Here is a 19,432-nt window from a genome sequence, read left to right as displayed (position 1 = left end):
GTCATCCTACAAACAACCATCCTATGCTGTCTAGTGACACACTCTCCTGCTACCACCTTACAGTCTGATTTCTTTTAGCTTGCATCTCCTATAAAGAATGTAGTCCACCTGTGTGCACCTTCCTCCACTCTTATATGTTACCCTGTGCTCAACTCCCATCTGTCCTTCCCCATTCCTATCCTTGATACCATATCTACCCATTACGTCCTCATCACCTCTGTTCCCTTCACCAACATGCCCATTGAAGTCTGCTCCTATCACCACTCTTTCATGCTTGGGCACACTCTCCACCACCTCATCTAATACACTCCAGAAATCTTCTTTCTCCTTCATCTCACAACCTACCTGTGGGGCATATGCACTGATGATATTCATCATCACCCCTTCAATTTCCAACTTCACACTCATCACCCTGTCAGACACTCGCTTAACCTCCAACACACTTTTAACATATTCTTCCTTAAAAATGACCCCAACACCATTTCTCTTCCTGTCCTCACCATGGTACAACAACTTGTACCCACCGCCGATGCTCCTGCTCTTACTTCCCTTCCACTTGGTCTCTTGCACACACAATATGTCTACCTTTCTCCTCTCCATCATATCAGCCAGCTCTCTCCCTTTACCAGTCATACTACCAACATTCAAAGTCCCCACTCTCATTTCCACCCTTCTAGTTTTCTTCTTCTCCCACTGTTCGTGGCAACGTTTTCCTCCTCTTCTTCGTCGTCTTCGCCCAGCAGTAGCCCAATTTCCACCGGCACCCTGTTGGGCAATAGCACCGGTGGCGGACGTTATTAACCCGGGCCGCGACCGATCCGGTATGGGAATTCGATTCTGAGTCTGCATAGTTGGGTTGGCTTGTTTTACGCTGGATGCCCTTCCTGACACAACCCTCATTTATCCGGGCTTGGGACCGACACTCAGAATGTACTGGCTGCACCCATGTGGCTGAGTTTTATTGCAAATAAAATAAATAGCAATAATAAATATTCATGAAACTTGCTCAGAAGATTGTGTGTGGTCTGGAAGATGCACCACTGCATTTTAAGAAGGACCCACCAAAACGGGATGGAGCCATGAAATTTTACTGGAATAAAGTTTGGTGAAAATGTATGTCTGTCCTTGATCAGAAACATTACTGTTGTGGTCAGAATTATTGGAACCCCAAATTTTTAAGCACAAAATTTGAAATCGTGAACAAAAACAAGTCAGAAAAAAAATATAGACAAAAAAATATACACGACAGTTATTGACTCCCTTTGACACATTTACAGTTAAATCCACACTGTTACAGCCAGTTTTCTTGAGATCGGTCAGAGGATGAACACATGAATGTGAACTGACTGTCCTGGATGCCTCACAGTGAGAAGGTCCCAGGTTTGAATCCAACCGGGTCATTTCTGTGTGGAGTTTGCATGTTCACCCTGTCTTTAAATGGGTTTATTCCAGGTACTCCAGCTTCCTCTTACTTCCAAAGATGCAGGATAGGTTAATTAGACACTACAAAATTGGCCGTAGGTGTGAGTGAGAGTGTCAATGAGTTTGTCTATGCGTTTCGACCCTGTGATAGCCAGGCAGCCTGTCCAGGGTGAACCCTGCCTTTCACCCAATGACCGCTGGGATAGGCTCCAGTCCCCATGACTCTTAGCAGGACTGAGGTCAGAAAATGGATGAATAAATGAAGGTCTTGCATTTTATTTGCATCAATCATGAAGAAATAAACAGTATGGTATTCACTGGTAATTGTTTGGAGTAGGCAGTTAACAAAAACTGAGAAACCACGCAAGAGGGACAACAGTCAAGACAACCTTGACAACTGTGAAGGAGTTGACTTCTGTGGATGCGATTCAAGAAACTAGATATAAAGCTTTTTTTTTCCTGTTTCTTCACCGGTCACAGCTTCACAGTGGAATGGATCAGAGAATAATTTATAAACACTTCAGCTACAGTTTGCCAGAGGGCATGTTTGAGACAAGTATAGATTTGAGGCAAGGTAATTTCTTAGATCAATGTTTCCCAATCCTGGTCTTTTGGGACCCAAAACATTGCTACTCAGCAGTGTTCAAGCTAAAAGTTGTGAAAGAAGCGTAAGAGAAGGGGAAGCACAATGCTGCTCTGATTTTCCTAGTTGTTAGGAAATGCATCCAGGAGTGGTGTAAGAACAAAGATAAGTTTGTAACCCTGGCAAAAACAGCAAACCCGCTGTCTGGTGGGGGAGGAAAGAAAATTATCAGGACACTGAAGAGGAGCTGATAAAATGGTTCCACAAACGAAGAACGGCAGGCATCCGCATGACAGGGAAGAATCTGAAATATGAGGCACCGCAATAGTATAAGCAACATGGAAATCAGAACTACATAGCCTCAAATGGATGATATTTGAAGTCTGTGGAATGACATAACATATCAAGCTGATGATCCACTTATGTTGCTCAGCACCTGAAAGAACTGATGGATAACAAGGTGGGAAAATTTCTGAAGTATGTCTTGACAATGCACAAGATACGTAAAATGATGCCAATACGAGTGGGAATATGGACAAAATACCAGTTTGGTTCAAACTGTAATGAGGTAGGACTATTTTATTTTCATTTTACCCTGTTCTCTTAGGAATACACAACTGTGCAATGTGCCGAACCAAATCGGGAGGGGGGTCTTTAATGGAATAATAAGGCACTCTGATTATTCAAAATTGGTTTATTTACATAGACTTCTAAAGCTTTTAATTCTGCACTTAAAAATCAGGGGTGACAATAATTCTGACAGAAAGTGTAAAAGTTCAAGTGGGGATACCGCCAGCAAAATTAAAGAAAAGTATTTAAAATCACACAGTAACAATCAATAAATTTTAATTATGAAGTAATTTTTAAGTTTTAATAAGGAAGGAATTTGTTTGTAAGGTTGAACATGGCGTTGAACTGGATAAGATATAAAATTATATATCTAGGAAATAAATTTTAAAATGTAAATATTGTATGAAATGACATGTTGACCCTTGCCTATTGGTACACAACTAATGATTGCCTTCATATTTTCACTGCTGTCGGGAAAATTTTGAGGATTCCGTCAACATTAGACAAGATTTTAGGAATAAAGACTTCACATGCAGCTATTCCATTGCTCAATCACAGAGAAGGAAACATTTTCTATCTCACTGGCAAAAACAGGTGAGCTTTCAGCCCAGTGTATGTTGCTATGCATAAACAAATTCCTTTACACCTCATTTTGATCAAATCAAAAATGTAGGGGCTTCAATATTTGGCCTATACCCCTGCGATACCAGTCAATGCACAGTAACCTAAAGGAGAAAAGACAAATCTTAAGAGACACCGTTAATCACATTCAAACCATTCACAAGGAAAAGTGGGACAGAAGAAAGAAAAATAGAAAGGGCTTACTTACAAAAATACTTATCTTTCTACATATGGGTAAACATACTATGCCATTTATGATAAATGTAGCAGTTAGATCTAAATCAAAGTAAACTTATTCCAATATTTAAAATCTAATAGTTTTAGTTAAATGAAAAAGTTTATATCATTAAAGATTATGTGTTGATTGTTACTATTAAAACACACCATATTAAATTTCAATGACAAACTATTTTGGGTTTCTCCCAACAGAGAATAAACGGAAGGAGAGTTGTAACAAGACTAGGACTACAGCACACACTGTAGGTCAAATACATTCAGTGCTATGTAGGACAAATGTAGATGAAACACCTGTGACTGTAGCTCAGAATAGAGAGTCTGACACCAACACTACCCATGTGTCGGGTCTGATTCCCACTGAGACCCATAACCATGCAGTCAAGTTTAACACATGGTATAAACCCCTATCGTATATTACTGGACAAACTTTTCTCACATGGAGCATACTGTTTCTACATTTGAGTAGTAGTTTTAAGAAACCTTTGAAGCAGTAACGGACCTACAAAAATGTAATTTGGTGTAATTGCTGAATTAGCATTTAAAATTAAGAAAAATAATATTTCATCCATGGATACTCATACGAGGTCTATTAGAAAAGTATCCGACCTTATTATTTTTTTTAAAAAACCATATGGATTTGAATCACGTGTGATTACATCAGACATGCTTGAACCCTCGTGGGCATGCGAGAGTTTTTTTCACGCCTGTCGGTTACGTCATTCGCCTGTGGGCAGTCTTTGAGTGAGGAGTCGTCCACCCGCTCGTCGATTTTTTTCATTGTTTAGGAATGGCTCAGAGACTGTTGCTTTGTTTGATAAAAATTTTTTCAAAACTGTAAGGCACAACTGAGTGGACACCATTCAATAAATTCAGCTGGTTTTCGGTAAAAATTTTAACGGCTGATGAGAGATTTTGGTCTGGTAGTGTCGCTTTAAGGACGGTCCACGGCGCCTGACGGCGAACTGCGCTTCGAGGCGGCAGCGTCTCGCCGTTTCAAGTTGAAAACTTCCACATTTCAGGCTCTGTTGACGCAGTAAGTCGTCAGAGAACAGAGAACTTTCAGAAGAAGTCGGCATGAGGAGTTTATTCGGACATTCCATTGTTAACGGTCATTTTGTAATGAAAGAACGTGCGGGCAGAGTCGCATGTCGAGCTGGACCCGACCGCGGGGGGTCGCGGCAGGAAAAACACCTCCGTTGGAAATCTTAACGGGCAAGTTGGAACATGCCCAAGCTGTTAAACAATTTCTCAGTTACTCACTTGTTGAAAGCCATTAAAAGCCGCCTGAATTCTACAAATGGTTTTCAACACGGAGGTGTTTTTCCTGTCGCGGCGCACACAGATTTGCCGAGTCGTCACGGAAACGACTCGGCGAATTTGCGCGTACGTCTTTCATTAAAAAATGTCCTTAAACAGTGGAATGTCCGCATAAATTCCTCATGCCGGCCTCTTCTGAATCTTCTCTGTTCTCTCACGATGTCCTGGGTGAATTAAGCCTTAAATTAGGATGTTTTCAGCTCGAAACAGGCCGACGACAGCGCCTGGAAGCGCTGCAGGACGTCCCGCTCCGTGGGAAGTCCTTACACCGACAGAAACACCCCATAATCTCTCATCAGCCGTTAAACTTTTCACAGAAAACCAGCTTAATTTCTCGAATAGTGTCCACTCGGATATTCCTCACAGGTCCAGAAAAAATTTTGATAAAGCAACGCGCGCCGTCTCGAGCAGCGTGTGAAAAAGGAATTCAGCCGAGAGGGCGGGACCACATCTCACTCAAGGCCTGCCCACAGGGAAATGACGTCACCGACACGCGTGAAAAAACTCACGCATGCGCACGAGGGTTTAAGCATGATTGGTGTAATCGCATGTCATTCAAATCCATATAGTTAAAAAAAAAAAATAAAAGGGTCGGTTTATTATCTAAGAGACCTCGTATAATGACAAATAAAAAAAGGACAAATATTTACATTTTTGGTGGATTCACTTTCTTGTAATCTGTAGCCTCTCCATCAATTAGGAAGGTCCTCGTCTTTTAAACAATACATTTTTTTTACATTCCAAATATAGTCCATTGATGCACTTGGAATGCATTGCTAGTGATTTTAGATTCAAGAGGATTTAAAATGTACTTATACACCTCAAAAGACATCGCAGTTTATACATGTATTTCACTTTATTTTACTGAGGAAGTTAAGTCTGCAGCAAATATTTCAAAGTATTATACATTCAGTTATTTAATGTAAGCGAAAAAATAAAATATAAAAGAAATGGGAGGGGGAAAAATGGCAAAGAACATTGCCAACAAATGGTGTATTTTTAGGATAGCTCTTCTGCTTTTTTGTTTAGCTGGTCCTGCAGCTTATATTTTAAAGTGGCTTATGTAAAAAAAATAAATAAATACTGTATTATCATTAGCAAAATGTCACTGCATACATGTGTGAGACGTGAACACTCCTGTATACTGATCTGAATGAGGTTGTGTCTGAACCACACTCTGTAGCAGAAGGTGGCAGTAATGCACCACTAAGCTGGATGCTAACCACCATAAAGCAAAAAGAAAAGATGGTGATAATCATTATGATGGTGATCTGACTGAGGAGGATATGCTGGGTATTAGAGAATGTGCAAAATTAATAAATCATGCTCTCACACTGAAAGACCATGCTCTTGAATATAGAGGGAATAACTTTCATACAACTCTGCACTCCACTTGTTTGCACTTTATGGGACAGCTGAAAGACAACAAGGAGAGTGGCTCGCCTGAGGTAAAGGTAACTACAATGTTTTTAAAATGCATAATCAATTAAAAAGTTTATTTACACTTAGTGATGTAAACGTGCACACATTTAGCTCTGAGCAGACATTTTTCTCTGTTCAGTGGCAACAAAAAGCAGTGTCCTTTAGAGTTCTTTGTGCCACATACAATAACAATCAATAAATTAGCTTCTGCTTGCTAACACTGGGTGTGCATTATAAATAAATAATGTACTAATTACATTAATGTTGCTTTTTGTTGGATGAAGCAGTAGCACCACATTTCCAAAATAAGTAGGCTTGTAGACCAATGAAACATGTTTTTTCCTCTTCATGGAGGATTGTTTGGACAGATGTAACTAATACTCCGGTGTGACATGCTGCCCAGAAAACACAGTATTTAAGATTACTTAAGCCAGTGATATTTGTAATTCACAGCTCCTTACATAAATAACTGAATCAAACAAACCTATACCACCTTTTGTTTTGAGACTTTTCTTAATGTGAATATTTTCACATTTCTTTACTTCTCTCTCATAGTAAACTGAATATCTTTGGGTTATGGGCAAAATAAAACATTTGAAGACATCATCTTGGGCTTTCGGAAACCCTGATCAACATTTTTCACCATTTTATGAACCTAACAACTAATCAGTTAACTGAAACAATAACTGACATTAAATGATAATGAAAATAATTGTTTGTTGTAGCCCTAGTTGAAACACTCCATAAAACTGACGCCAATAAATTTGAAATGCGACCATATATAAAGGCTGGGATTAGTTTAAAGATATCATTGCTTGCTGCAGTGTGAGGAAATTAGAGGCATCATTTTATAAAATTGTAACTACAAAAGTACTGCCATACCCATGTTCATTTCATCTTCATGTATTTCACATGTAAGCTGTATATTTCGCACCAAATTATTAAAAGGGGGGAGGGGCGGACTGTGTTTTCATTATCATTTCCATTTTGCGTGTGATACAGTGGCTTCATATAAACTTTTCAAAATGCTTTGTGTTTTGAAAAAGCCATGGAGTTGTAGTGCTACTTGGAACTATGTCTGCTTTTAAGATGGTGCTCTTTGGTAGAAGATACCAAGGCACTCATCTGATGAAAAAGTTAAAATGCCTTTATTTTATGGGCAAATCACAATTACCTCCGCCAAGGAGGTTATGTTTTCGGTCGTGTTTGTTTGTCTGTCTGTCTGTCAGCAGGATAACTCAAAACGTTTTGAACGGATTTTGATGAAATTTTGTAGAATGGTTGGAAATGACAAGAGGAACAAGTGATTACATTATAGTGGTGATCCGGATCCCGATGCTAATGCATTAGCATGTCTATGGCATTTTCAATGTTAAAAGTTAGCATTAAGCAGTTGCAGCTGTCATCATGTTCGGGTGCATTTGTTTTCAAATTGTAATATTTCTTAAATTTATTTTTGTTTATATATTAATAATCTAATAATTATTATATACCATTTTAGAGAAAGACACAAAAAGAAATAGATCACTGTGCCAAGGAGGGAATCTCTTTAGGGTCAGTGACCCCATAGCCTTGTTTAGAGAAGTGTTTCATAGATGTTAAAAAATTCATATATTTGCAGTTTAGTTGAATAATAAATTGAATTTTGTCTCTTATTTGTTTTTGTCTATAAGCACATGCAATATCAATATCAGTGCTCAGATGACAGTAGCTTCTGGGAAAGGTGCAAGTTGCAAAAAACTGTGATGCCAAGCACTAAGGATACATGCTATCCAGTCACAGCAGATAAAACTTTTTCTACTACTGAGCAAACATCATTGTTGGACTTTTTTAGGTTCAATGATTCCACAGCGTGTAGATGTTATGGCGTCAGTGACCCCATGGCCTTGGTGGAGGTTTGCACTCTCTGAGTGCTTCTAGTTAAAAACATGCACTTGGATGCATTTCGGCTAGAAGCCTTCATCGGGAATTGAACACTCTCATTCTGAGAATGTTCACTTCATCATATCATTTCCATTTTGCTTGTGATACGGTGGCTTCATATAAACCTTTCAAAATGCTTTGTGTTTTACTGAACATGTTTCATCTATGCCAAGTTTGTGATATGGACTGATGCATTTTAATTGAATTAACATCTGGGGATGAAGGCACTTTTTCTCTTTGGGCCAGTATAGTTTGTCATGAGATTTAAAGATGGTAAAATATGGAGAGCAGAGAGAAAAAAATGAAAAGGATCAGCTTTTACCTCGGGGCCTCTGCTTCTCCGCATCATAGATCATTACCACCTCTGTGACCTTGAATGGGACAAATGAAAAAGCAACTCCATTTAGAAAATCAGAAAGAATCAGTTTTTATTCCAGTTAATATACTACATCCATTTGAACACATAATCAAATGTTCATTCTCACAGTAATAAAATTCCTTTGGTTACAGTATTGATCCTATATAAGTCAGCATTTTTGGCAACCTTAGAGATGGGATGAACAGAATTATTATATGTATTTGATAATACTCACCACTCCAAATCTATTGAAATAGTCCCTGAGTTCAGGCTCGCCACAGTTATGGGGGATTCCACCTACAAATATCTTCTTTGATTTATTGCTATCGGCTTTGCTGCCCTTCTGAAAGACAACAGGGAGTGTGTGGATTTCAATTCCTGTTAAAGGGTTACTATGGGAGGGGACCACTAAGCATCATCTATTCAGACATTGCATGGGAAAAGAAAAAGAAAAAAATTAGGTTCTTTTGCCCTGGGGTATAATTCTTAACATGTCACGTCAATGCAAACACTAGTCTGCAGAGATCAGAGAACCCAGCTTCTACTACTTACTCTGAACTACTAAGCATTTTAACACTGCTCTGTGCTGTACTCTGACTCTGATTGGACCAATCATTTGTTTGCATGTTCTACATAACATTTCCAAGCAGCTCTGTGAGTTAAACTGCATGAAATGGGAAACGCTGATACAGGAATTCTGTGCTTCCAGTGAAAAATTAATTATAAGATGGTTTATGGAAAGCAAAGGTAATGATTAGCCCTTTTGCATCACAAAATTACAGTAAGAGATCTCCTCATGACTCAAGAGAAAATCTGCTTGTGTTTTCTCACAAGAGATGTCGTAATCCAATTGAAGCAATTGGTATGGGGCCCAATCAAAGTTTTTTTGAGTGACCGTACTGGATATACTCAACATGATTTTCATAGATCGGTCTGTCTTCTGTTTTGTTCTGTTCATTTCATTTCAAATACACACAGTCCATTTCTGACCGTTGATGCATGTGATCGGGCAGGACTTAAATGATGTTTTGGGTTTTTATCATCTTGTCCATTTTCCTCCCGTACTGGACACGACAGACCCAGAATGCCCATAATTAACAATATAATTTCAAAAATATTGAATGCAAATTAAAAACACTCTTCAAGTAAGATGATAAACAGAAAGCAGTCTGAGGTAAAAACCAGATTATTTTTAGCAATCAAGCTCAAGATCTCCCCATGGCCCATGAAGAAAAAACAAAAGGACAACAACTACTACAATCCAACCTCAGGATAAGGAGCTTAGGTGACAGTTTCCAGCAGAAACATCTATGCTAACCTTCCCAATAGAAATCTGATTCCTCTTACCCAGCCCTCCTTGGTTCGGGACTTTTCAGGTTGCATTCCTCTGGGAGTGCATGGCTTCGGGTCAATCTAACAGCAGAGAAAGAGAGAACATTTAACATTAAGCTGAAATGAAGGAACCGTCACATGTTCTTCTACAGTGAATCAAATGTTCTGACTTTCTTAACACTACATGGTGCCAAACACTACACAACGACATATTAATCCGAATACATGACCAATAAAACACCATGCCCTGCTCTGCCTCTTGTCACCAGAAAAAAAAATAAATAAGTAAACACGTCATTTATCAGGAGCAGGCAATGTGGCATGATTAACAGAGAAGAAAAATTTGATTAACAACTTCTTTTGTTTCTTCTCAGAAATCAAACTTATGAGCCATTCTTTCTCATCTGACTTATGATGAAAAACGAGGTTAATTCACACAACGTGCAGGAACATTCCTCCTTCTGACTCAGGGTTCTCCCAAGACAATGGAAGAAATACATCTGTGTGATCAGACACCCTGAAAAACAGTGGCGAGGTCCGCATGAACAGGGCACTCACCCACTTGTAGAATCACTTCCAAGATCAAATATGTAAAGTCCACTCCACCAAGTAGTCCCCACGTACGGATTGCATGTAATCACCAGCAGCTGTCGCAGAGCTCCTTAAAGTTTTCTCACGATTTTGGCACGTTAAATAGAAAGCCTATTATCGCCTGAAAATAACGTATTCCAACTTTTTTCCAATGTAAGAAATACATCTGCATGTTCAGACAGCCTGTAAAAACAGCTTCGTGGAGACATTCCATGTGCGCATTCCTCACAGCAGTAAAATAGCATCCTACAAAACAAAGAGCAGCGTCACCACATGTTAGGATCTAAAACCTGACAGATTGAAAAAAAATTTATACTTTTGTGGTAAATGATGTCATCTCCTCTCTGTACATTCTATGTAAATTTGAGCCGTCGCTTTCGAATGAAAGCTCAGAAGCTTTGTTATCAGAAATAGTAGAGTTCGTTCATTCTGTCAGCCCTTGGGATGTCTCTACTTTTCCTAAACGAGAAATTATGAGTTTTCTGAAAATGCACCAACTGACTCGCGGAGCAAGAGGGATAATTAGTACAACCCCAATTCCAATAAAGTTTTGACGTTGTGTGAACTGTAGATAAAAACAGAATACAATGATTTGCAAATCCTCCTCAACCTATATTCAACTGAATACACCACAAAGACAAGATATTTAATGTTCAAACTGATAGACTGCTTTTGTGCAAATATTTGCTCATTTTGAAATGGATGCCTGCAACAAATTTCAAAAAAGCAGGGACAGGGGCAACAAAAGACAGAAAGTTGATAAATGCTCAAAGAACACCTGTTTAGAACATTCCACAGGTGAACAGGTGGAAACAGGTGAGTGTCACAATTGGGTATAAAAGGAGCATCTCCAAAAGGCTCAGCCATTCATAAGCAAAGATGGGGCAAGGATCACCACTTTGTGAACAACTGCATGAAAAAAATAGTCCAACAGTTTAAGAACAATGTTTCTCAACATGCAGTTGCAAGGAATTTCGGGATTCCATCATCTACAGTCCATAATATAATCAGAAGATTCAGAGAATCTGGAGAACTTTCTACACGTAAGCGGCAAGGCCGAAAACCAACACTGAATGCCCGTGACCTTCATCCCTCACACGGCACTGCATTAAAAACCGACATCATTGTATACAGGATCTTACCGTGTGGGCTCAGGAGCACTTCAGAAAACCATTGTCAGTTAACACAGTTTGTGCAAGTTAAAACTCGACCATGCAAAGCGAAAGCGATACATCAACAACATCCAGAAACGCCACCACCTTCTCTGGGCCCGAGCTCATTTGAAATGGATAGACACAAAGTGGAAAAGTGTGCTGTGGTCTGATGAGTCCATGTTTCCAAATCCATCCATCCATCCATTTTCTTCCGCTTTATCCAGAGTCGGGTCGCGGGGGCAGCAGCTCAAGCAAAGCCGCCCAGACCTCCCGATCCACACACACCTCCTCCAGCTCCTCCGGGGGAACCCCAAGGCGTTCCCAAGCCAGCCGAGAGAAGTAGTCCCTCCAGCATGTGCTGGGTCTTCCCCGGGGCCTCCTCCCAATGGGACGTGCCCAGAATACCTCTCCAGTGAGGCGTCCAGGGGGCATCCGGAAAAGACGCCCGAGCCACCTCAACTGGCTTCTTTCGACGTGGAGGAGCAGTGGCTCGACTCCAAGCTCCTCCCGAGTGACAGAGCTCCTCACCCTATCTCTAAGGGAGCGCCCAGCCACCCTGCAGAGGAAACTCATCTCGGCCGCTTGTACTCGCGATCTCGTTCTTTCGGTCATGAGCCAAATCTCATGACCATAGGTGAGGATCGGAACGTAGCTCGATCGGTAAATCGATAGCTTTGACGAGGCTCTCGATTCGTGTTGGATTGTTGATGTCAAACATTTCAAAATATTTTTGGAAATCATGGACATCATGTCCTCTGGAGAAAAGAGGAAAAAGACCATCCAGATTGTTACCAGCACAAAGTTCAAAAGCCAGCATCTGTGATGGTATGGGGGTGTGTTAGTGCCCTTGGGATGGGCAACTTACACATCTGTGATGGCACCATCAGTGCTGAAAGGTACATCCAGGTTTTGAAGCAACACTTGCTGCCATCCAAGCAACATCTCTTTCAGGGACATCCCTGTTTATTTCAGCAAGACAATGCCAAGCTACATTCTGCACGTGTTACAATAGCGTAGCTTCGTAGTAAAAGTGTGGGTACTAGAATGTCCTGCCTACAGTACAGACCTGTCATCCATTGAAAATGTGTGGCACATTATGAAGTGCAAAATACGACAATGGAGACCCCAGACTGTTAAACAAATGAAGTCGTACATCAAGCAAGAATGGCAAAGAATTCCACCTACAAAGCTTCAACAATTAGTGTCCTCAGTTCCCAAACGCTTACTGAGTGTTGTTAGAAGGAAAGGTGATGTAACACAGTGGTAAACATACCACTGTCCCAGCTTTTTTGAAACGTGTTGCAGGCATCCATTTCAAATTAGCAAATATTTGCACAAAACCAATAAAGTTTATCAGTTTGAACTTTAAATATCTTGTCTTTGTGGTGTATTAAATTGAATATAGGTTGAAGAGGATTTGCAAATTATTGTATTCTGTTTTTATTTACATTTTACACAACGTCCCAACTTCACTGGAACTGGGGTTGTAATAAAATACATCTGCGACCACTAATTATTACTGTATGTGCATGGATTGAATCATGAATACTTTGATGTTGTGTAGCTAACTGGGATGTTAAATAACATGTGACATGTCCTTGTTTTTGTACTTGTGGCTTTTGGCTTCTTTTTTTTTTTATATCTAAACGATAATTTTTCCCATTCATTTTTCCATTCTTTTTGCAAGAAGGAAGGCGTAAGTCATTTTTAGTCTGTGCAAATTGGTTTCAGTATCAAATTTAGCTATTTCTTACATTCCAAGTTCGTCATTAGCACTTACATTTTTGTTTGGGGGAGGAAAACTGGACCTTTTGTTTTTTGACAATATAGAGGGGTGTCAAAATCTGAATCACAAGGACAACATGAGACTTTCACACTTTGAAGTGAATGCCCCCAGCCTGGTGATATTGTGACTTGGTAACAAACTTTTCAAATTGAAAATTATGCAGGGGAAATGTGTAAAAAAGTCTGGCAACTCCCACTTTTTAAATTGTTTTTCTGTACATTGTTTTTTCTTTCAAATGAGTTTATTGCACATTCGTAACATGTATACGGTCTGTCAATGAAACACAAACATTTTACATTAATTTCACTAATCAAATTCAGCACAGACTCAGACCAGAAACAGTACTAGATTTTCATTTCTGTCTTAGGACTTCAGGGCACAAGGACCCCAAGTGGAACCACTGCGCGCCACTTCAGGCTATGGTTGCCACCAGCACCACCATAAAAAAAAAATTTCTGGGGAGAACCCTGTTACTTATCTCCGTTCATCTCTGATTTCAAATACTCACATTTCTCCCGTCAAGATTATGTGGCTTTGTTTCCAGCACTGTCCGTACACAGTTGGGGTCTTTAAATTTGACAAAGCCAAAACCTCGTGACTGATTTGTAGTTTTGTCCTTCATGATGACACAATCGACTACTTCTCCATATTGTGAAAAGTAGCTTCTCAGTGTTTCTGAGAAAAGAAAGAGAAAGCAGGGAATAATGGCTGAACTTCACAACAACAAACAGCACCCCGATACTGTCAATGTGAGGATACAATCAGATATACACTCAACCCAGTTTCTCTGCTATAAATGAAACAGCATGGCGATGATTTATAGAACTTGTGTATTCATGATGATAAATGAGTGAAAGAAAATATCCTCAGCACCTCAACATTCACAAACACACAACTGGGACAAAACAGGTGTGGAAGGAAAAAAGTGTGTGTGTGTGTGTGTGTGTGTGTGTGTGTGTGTGTGTGTGTGTGTGTGTGTGTGTGTGTGTGTGTGTGTGTGTGTGTGTGTGTGTGTGTGTGTGTGTGTGTGTGTGTGTGAAAAATCACAAAGAAACAATTCCACTCTGACCTCGATTTTGTTTTTCAGCATGTTTTGAATGTGAAATGAAATCTCAAAATAAATACATAAATATCGTAGTCGTATAGCTTACACAATCACACACACAAAGCTCTCAACAGCACAGCAATGACCCACTGTCGTGGTCTACAGCACCAAATACACTAACTACCCTAGCACCCACTAAAATAAAGCATGCCAACTTTGAACAAATGAAGACTCACTTTGGAGAGTGTTACTGTAATTGGTTTTCTTGATGCGGCGAGACTCTGGGGCATTGTCAAGGAAAATAAGCTCAGAGTCCGTAGTGCTCTGGTTCTGACTGTAACAGCACCAGTGTCTTTGGCACAAACAAGTCCTCATGCAAAGTTACACACTGGTCAACAAAGCATGAGCCAATCAAAGGCTTTGGTCTCCAACTACACCATCTAAGGATCTATACCTCTCACCATGTCTCAATGAAAGCACAGAACTGATATATACTGTGTAAGTTATTTTAGCACACCACCGGCAATTTAAGCAGTGACTATCTAGACTCTTTACTCAAGTGACACTTGCCTTTGGGTGCCTCAAAAACTTTCTGATAAAACAGTGACTGTCAGAACCACTGGTATATCAAACTCAACCAACACAAATTATATAACGGCTGAGTGGATCCTTATCATTTGATTGGTGCTTTGTACGTCACGTGACATGGATTATTCATCCCATTTGTGTTGCATTGCATTTAGTGCAAATTTGGTTCCATATGTTTGGTACCATTGCACTCTGCACAAACGCGCACACTCACACAAGCCGGGCGGCACTTAGCTTTAAAACAAACAGCAGTTTGTTTTGCTGATGGACGACGATTTGATGCACGGCATGGCAGACTTCATCGTCAGAATTATTTTTGGACTCCCATTTAAAGTTCGTGTTGGATTGTTGATGTCAAAGAAGCAGTGATGCACCAAAGCTGGATTAATTTCTGACAATTGTTTTTTGCAGCACTGAGGAGGTACCAAAATGTAAGTCCCTTTTCTGTTGTTTGTAAATTAATACAATATAAAATGAGAAGAATCTATTTTAACCGTTATATAAAACAAATGATGAATGTTTTTACATTCTTTCAATGGTACGATTATTTTGAGGTGAAAGCTGGAACATACCATTCAACTCAGCTTCGCCTCATGAAATATTTGTACCACTGAACTCAAACATTCGTTATTTGTATATTATCTCACGTGGAAGATCAGAAAAACAGTCTTAAAGAAGTACAGTTAGAAAACGGCAGCACAACGGCTTAAGCCCCTTTCACACCGGGCCCACTTTGAGTTGCGTCGTGCGGGGTCACGACGACACAGGAATGTCTGCGTCAGGTGTACACAGCAGGGGGGCAAAGAGGAGGTGAGGAAGCAGAGGAGAACCTGCAGACAGACTCACCTGCAGCCAGTCTGTGTGCGCTCTGATTTCTCTTCTAGTTTATACACTCAACAAAAATATAAACGCAACACTTTTGGTTTTGCTCCCATTTTGTATGAGATGAACTCAAAGATCTAAAACTTTTTCCACATACACAATATCACCATTTCCCTCAAATATTGTTCACAAACCAGTCTAAATCTGTGATAGTGAGCACTTCTCCTTTGCTGAGATAATCCATCCCACCTCACAGGTGTGCCATATCAGGATGCTGATTAGACACCATGATTAGTGCACAGGTGTGCCTTAGACTGCCCACAATAAAAGGCCACTCTGAAAGGTGCAGTTTTATCACATAGCACAATGCCACAGATGTCGCAAGATTTGAGGGAGCGTGCAATTGGCATGCTGACAGCAGGAATGTTAGCCAGAGCTGTTGCTCGTGTATTGAATGTTCATTTCTCTACCATAAGCCGTCTCCAAAGGCGTTTCAGAGAATTTGGCAGTACATCCAACCAGCCTCACAACCGCAGACCACGTGTAACAACACCAGCCCAGGACCTCCACATCCAGCATGTTCACCTCCAAGATCGTCTGAGACCAGCCACTCGGACAGCTGCTGAAACAATCGGTTTGCATAACCAAAGAATTTCTGCACAAACTGTCAGAAACCGTCTCAGGGAAGCTCATCTGCATGCTCGTCGTCCTCATCGGGGTCTCGACCCGACTCCAGTTCGTTGTCATAACCGACTTGAGTGGGCAAATGCTCACATTCGCTGGCGTTTGGCACGTTAGAGAGGTGTTCTCTTCACAGATGAATCCCGGTTCACACTGTTCAGGGCAGATGGCAGACAGCGTGTGTGGCGTCGTGTGGGTGAGCAGTTTTCTGATGTCAATGCTGTGGATCGAGTGGCCCATGGTGGCGGTGGGGTTATGTTATGGGCAGGCGTCTGTTAAGGACGAAGAACACAGGTGCATTTTATTGATGGCATTTTGAATGCAAAGAGATACCGTGACGAGATCCTGAGGCCCATTGTTGTGCCATACATCCAAGAACATCACCTCATGTTGCAGCAGGATAATGCACGGCCCCATGTTGCAAGGACCTGTACACAATTCTTGGAAGCTGAAAATGTCCCAGTTCTTGCATGGCCGGCATACTCACCGGACATGTCACCCATTGAGCATGTTTGGGATGCTCTGGACCGGCATATAAGACAGCGTGCACCAGTTCCTGCCAATATCCATCAACTTCGCACAGCCATTGAAGAGGAGTGGACCAACATTCCACAGGCTACAATTGACAACCTGATCAGCTCTATGTGAAGGAGATGTGTTGCACTGCATGAGGCAAATGGTGGTCACACCAGATACTGACTGGTATCCCCCCCCCCCCCCCCCCCCCCAATAAAACAAAACTGCACCTTTCAGAGTGGCCTTTTATTGTGGGCAGTTTAAGGCACACCTGTGCACTAATCATGGTGTCTAATCAGCATCTTGATATGGCACACCTGTGAGGTGGGATGGATTATCTCAGCAAAGGAGAAGTGCTCACTATCACAGATTTAGACTGGTTTGTGAACAATATTTGATGGAAATGGTGATATTGTGTATGTGGAAAAAGTTTTAGATCTTTGAGTTCATCTCATACAAAATTGGAGCAAAACCAAAAGTGTTGCGTTTATATTTTTGTTGAGTGTATTTGTTTTTGTGCTGAGCTGCACGTCTATGCTCTGAGTTCTGTCACAGTTTATCTTTCTTCCTTTGACCGCAAGCTGCGCACATGCATGCATCGAACCATCCGTAAGAAAATGTGGAGCTGTCTGGAGTTATACTTGACGTGGACATGTCCTGTCTCTGGCAGTCAGTCTGTGAGCAGGACTTTTATGGACTTTATTTAAACACAGTTGTGAGAGAATTTAAGAGCGAACAGCAGCAGCTGCCAGGCTGCAATCAGCATTTTTTTCTGTGCTCTTTGAGCGTGTAGTTTCACTGCATTGTGTACACGGTATAAAAACAATACCGCTTGATTTATACTTATGGAACACAGTAGGAATCATAAATTGGCATCAGGAACGTTGTATTGTGAGGGTGTGGCTTCCAGTCACGTTGAATACCGCTGATTTGCCCTGACTTGCGTTGAAACTACTTCCTTTCTGTGTCAAGCATAGGACCCAGAAAAAAAATTAAACATGTTTAATTTTTGGCATCCAATTCGCTTCATCCTTTGCGTCCGTCGCGGTGTTGTGGTGTTAAGCTACATCGTCTCAGCACTAGGTTGCATCCACGCGCCGTCATCATGCCGCCGCACGACGTAACTCGAAGTGGGTCCGATGTGAAAGGGTCTTTAGTGGTTAGCACTGTTGCCTCCCAGCAAGAAGGTCATGGGATTGATTCCCACCTGCGGCCTGTGTGTGGAGTTTGCATGTTCTCCCCATGTTTGCATGGATTTCCTCCGGGTGCTTCAGTTTCCTTTCACATTTAAAGACATGCAGGTTAGGTGAACTGTAAACTTTATAATTGTCCAGGTCTCCCTTGCAAAAGAGATCTAGATCTCAATGGGACTAACTTGATTAAATAAAGGTTAAATTAAATTTAAAAAAAAGACTAGTACTCAGACACAGTGGATATAGAAAGTCCACATGCCATTGGGCTTTTATACGTTTCGATTTCCTTATGCCATTCAAAAATAAAAGAATTTCAGGCTTCTCTACATTTAATATTCTAGAATTAACTACTTTTAACTCTCACTGAAAATAAATGGCAACAACAGGACACATTAATTAAAATGACCAACACCAAAATAATTGAACGCACATCATTTTCGCTTTAGTATTACACTAAATCATCACTTTCCAACCAGTTTTCTTCAGACACGTCAGGGACAAACAAACATACATTACGGCTCTCAACTCAACCTGTACACCCAGTACCTACTAAGCCTGCCCAGTAACTGCCCTGCACCGTCTCTTACAGGGCTGCAGAGTGGATGAGTGCCCATTTTTTTGAGAGCGCGGGAGTTAAAATTTCACCTGGTTGAATGTGTGAGTGCACAATGAACATTTCTTTTCTTGGCAGTTCCCAATAGCCGTTACAAAACGTGAGGGTTACAGTGATAGTGATATAAATGGAAAAAGGAGGTGGTGTGCATTATGTTGCTTTCTGTTCCATTCACACACGTTTGGTCAAGCGTTGAAAAATTTGCTCTGAAATATCACAGGTTGAGAACCAAATGTGCGCAGATATAATTCAGAACCGTGAGTGTAATACCTTCTTATTGTTGTGGAAATAGCCTTAAAATTGACCATTTTACATCTTAAAATCCAAACATTGCTGCAGTTTGGCTTCTCTGGCTCAGACACAAGAGACTGTTCAAATGTCAACTTGTGTATTGCATCATCAGTCGCAGTTTCACAGTGAAGTGGAGGGGAAAATTTGAGAATTTTTAAATGGCAAAGAAATTAAAACATGCACGAGCCCAAGTTATGTAGACTGTCAATATCCACTGCAGATAACACAAATAAAAACAAAACAAAAATAAATAAAAGTTAAGGCAGCCCAAATCTGTATTTCTCCCCGATTCATTTTGCTGTATTGCTGGATTTTCTGTTATTTTTCCCACTCTATGTCCCAACAATGTTATAACAACAACATTGTC

The 19,432-nt window shown here is 40.6% G+C and overlaps 1 protein-coding gene across 2 annotated transcripts in view; it reads right to left on the bottom strand.

Annotated features, from left to right (window-relative positions):
* Positions 1-19,432, bottom strand: part of dazap1 (DAZ associated protein 1) — a 101,624-nt gene that overhangs the window by 70,388 nt on the left and 11,804 nt on the right. For both annotated transcript variants that reach the window (XM_034180081.1, XM_034180080.1), the window contains exons 3-6: positions 13,825-13,991; positions 9,801-9,866; positions 8,689-8,796; positions 8,418-8,466 (exon numbers count right to left, since the gene is read on the bottom strand). In XM_034180081.1, coding sequence (XP_034035972.1) covers positions 8,418-8,466; positions 8,689-8,796; positions 9,801-9,866; positions 13,825-13,991 — 390 coding nt within the window. The remainder of the gene's footprint in view (positions 1-8,417; positions 8,467-8,688; positions 8,797-9,800; positions 9,867-13,824; positions 13,992-19,432) is intronic.

The sequence above is a fragment of the Thalassophryne amazonica genome, chromosome 10, assembly GCF_902500255.1.
Source record: "Thalassophryne amazonica chromosome 10, fThaAma1.1, whole genome shotgun sequence".
NCBI lineage: Eukaryota > Metazoa > Chordata > Actinopteri > Batrachoidiformes > Batrachoididae > Thalassophryne > Thalassophryne amazonica.
The sequence above is the reverse complement of the archived record's forward strand: the minus strand, read 5'-3'. Positions and strand labels throughout refer to the sequence as shown.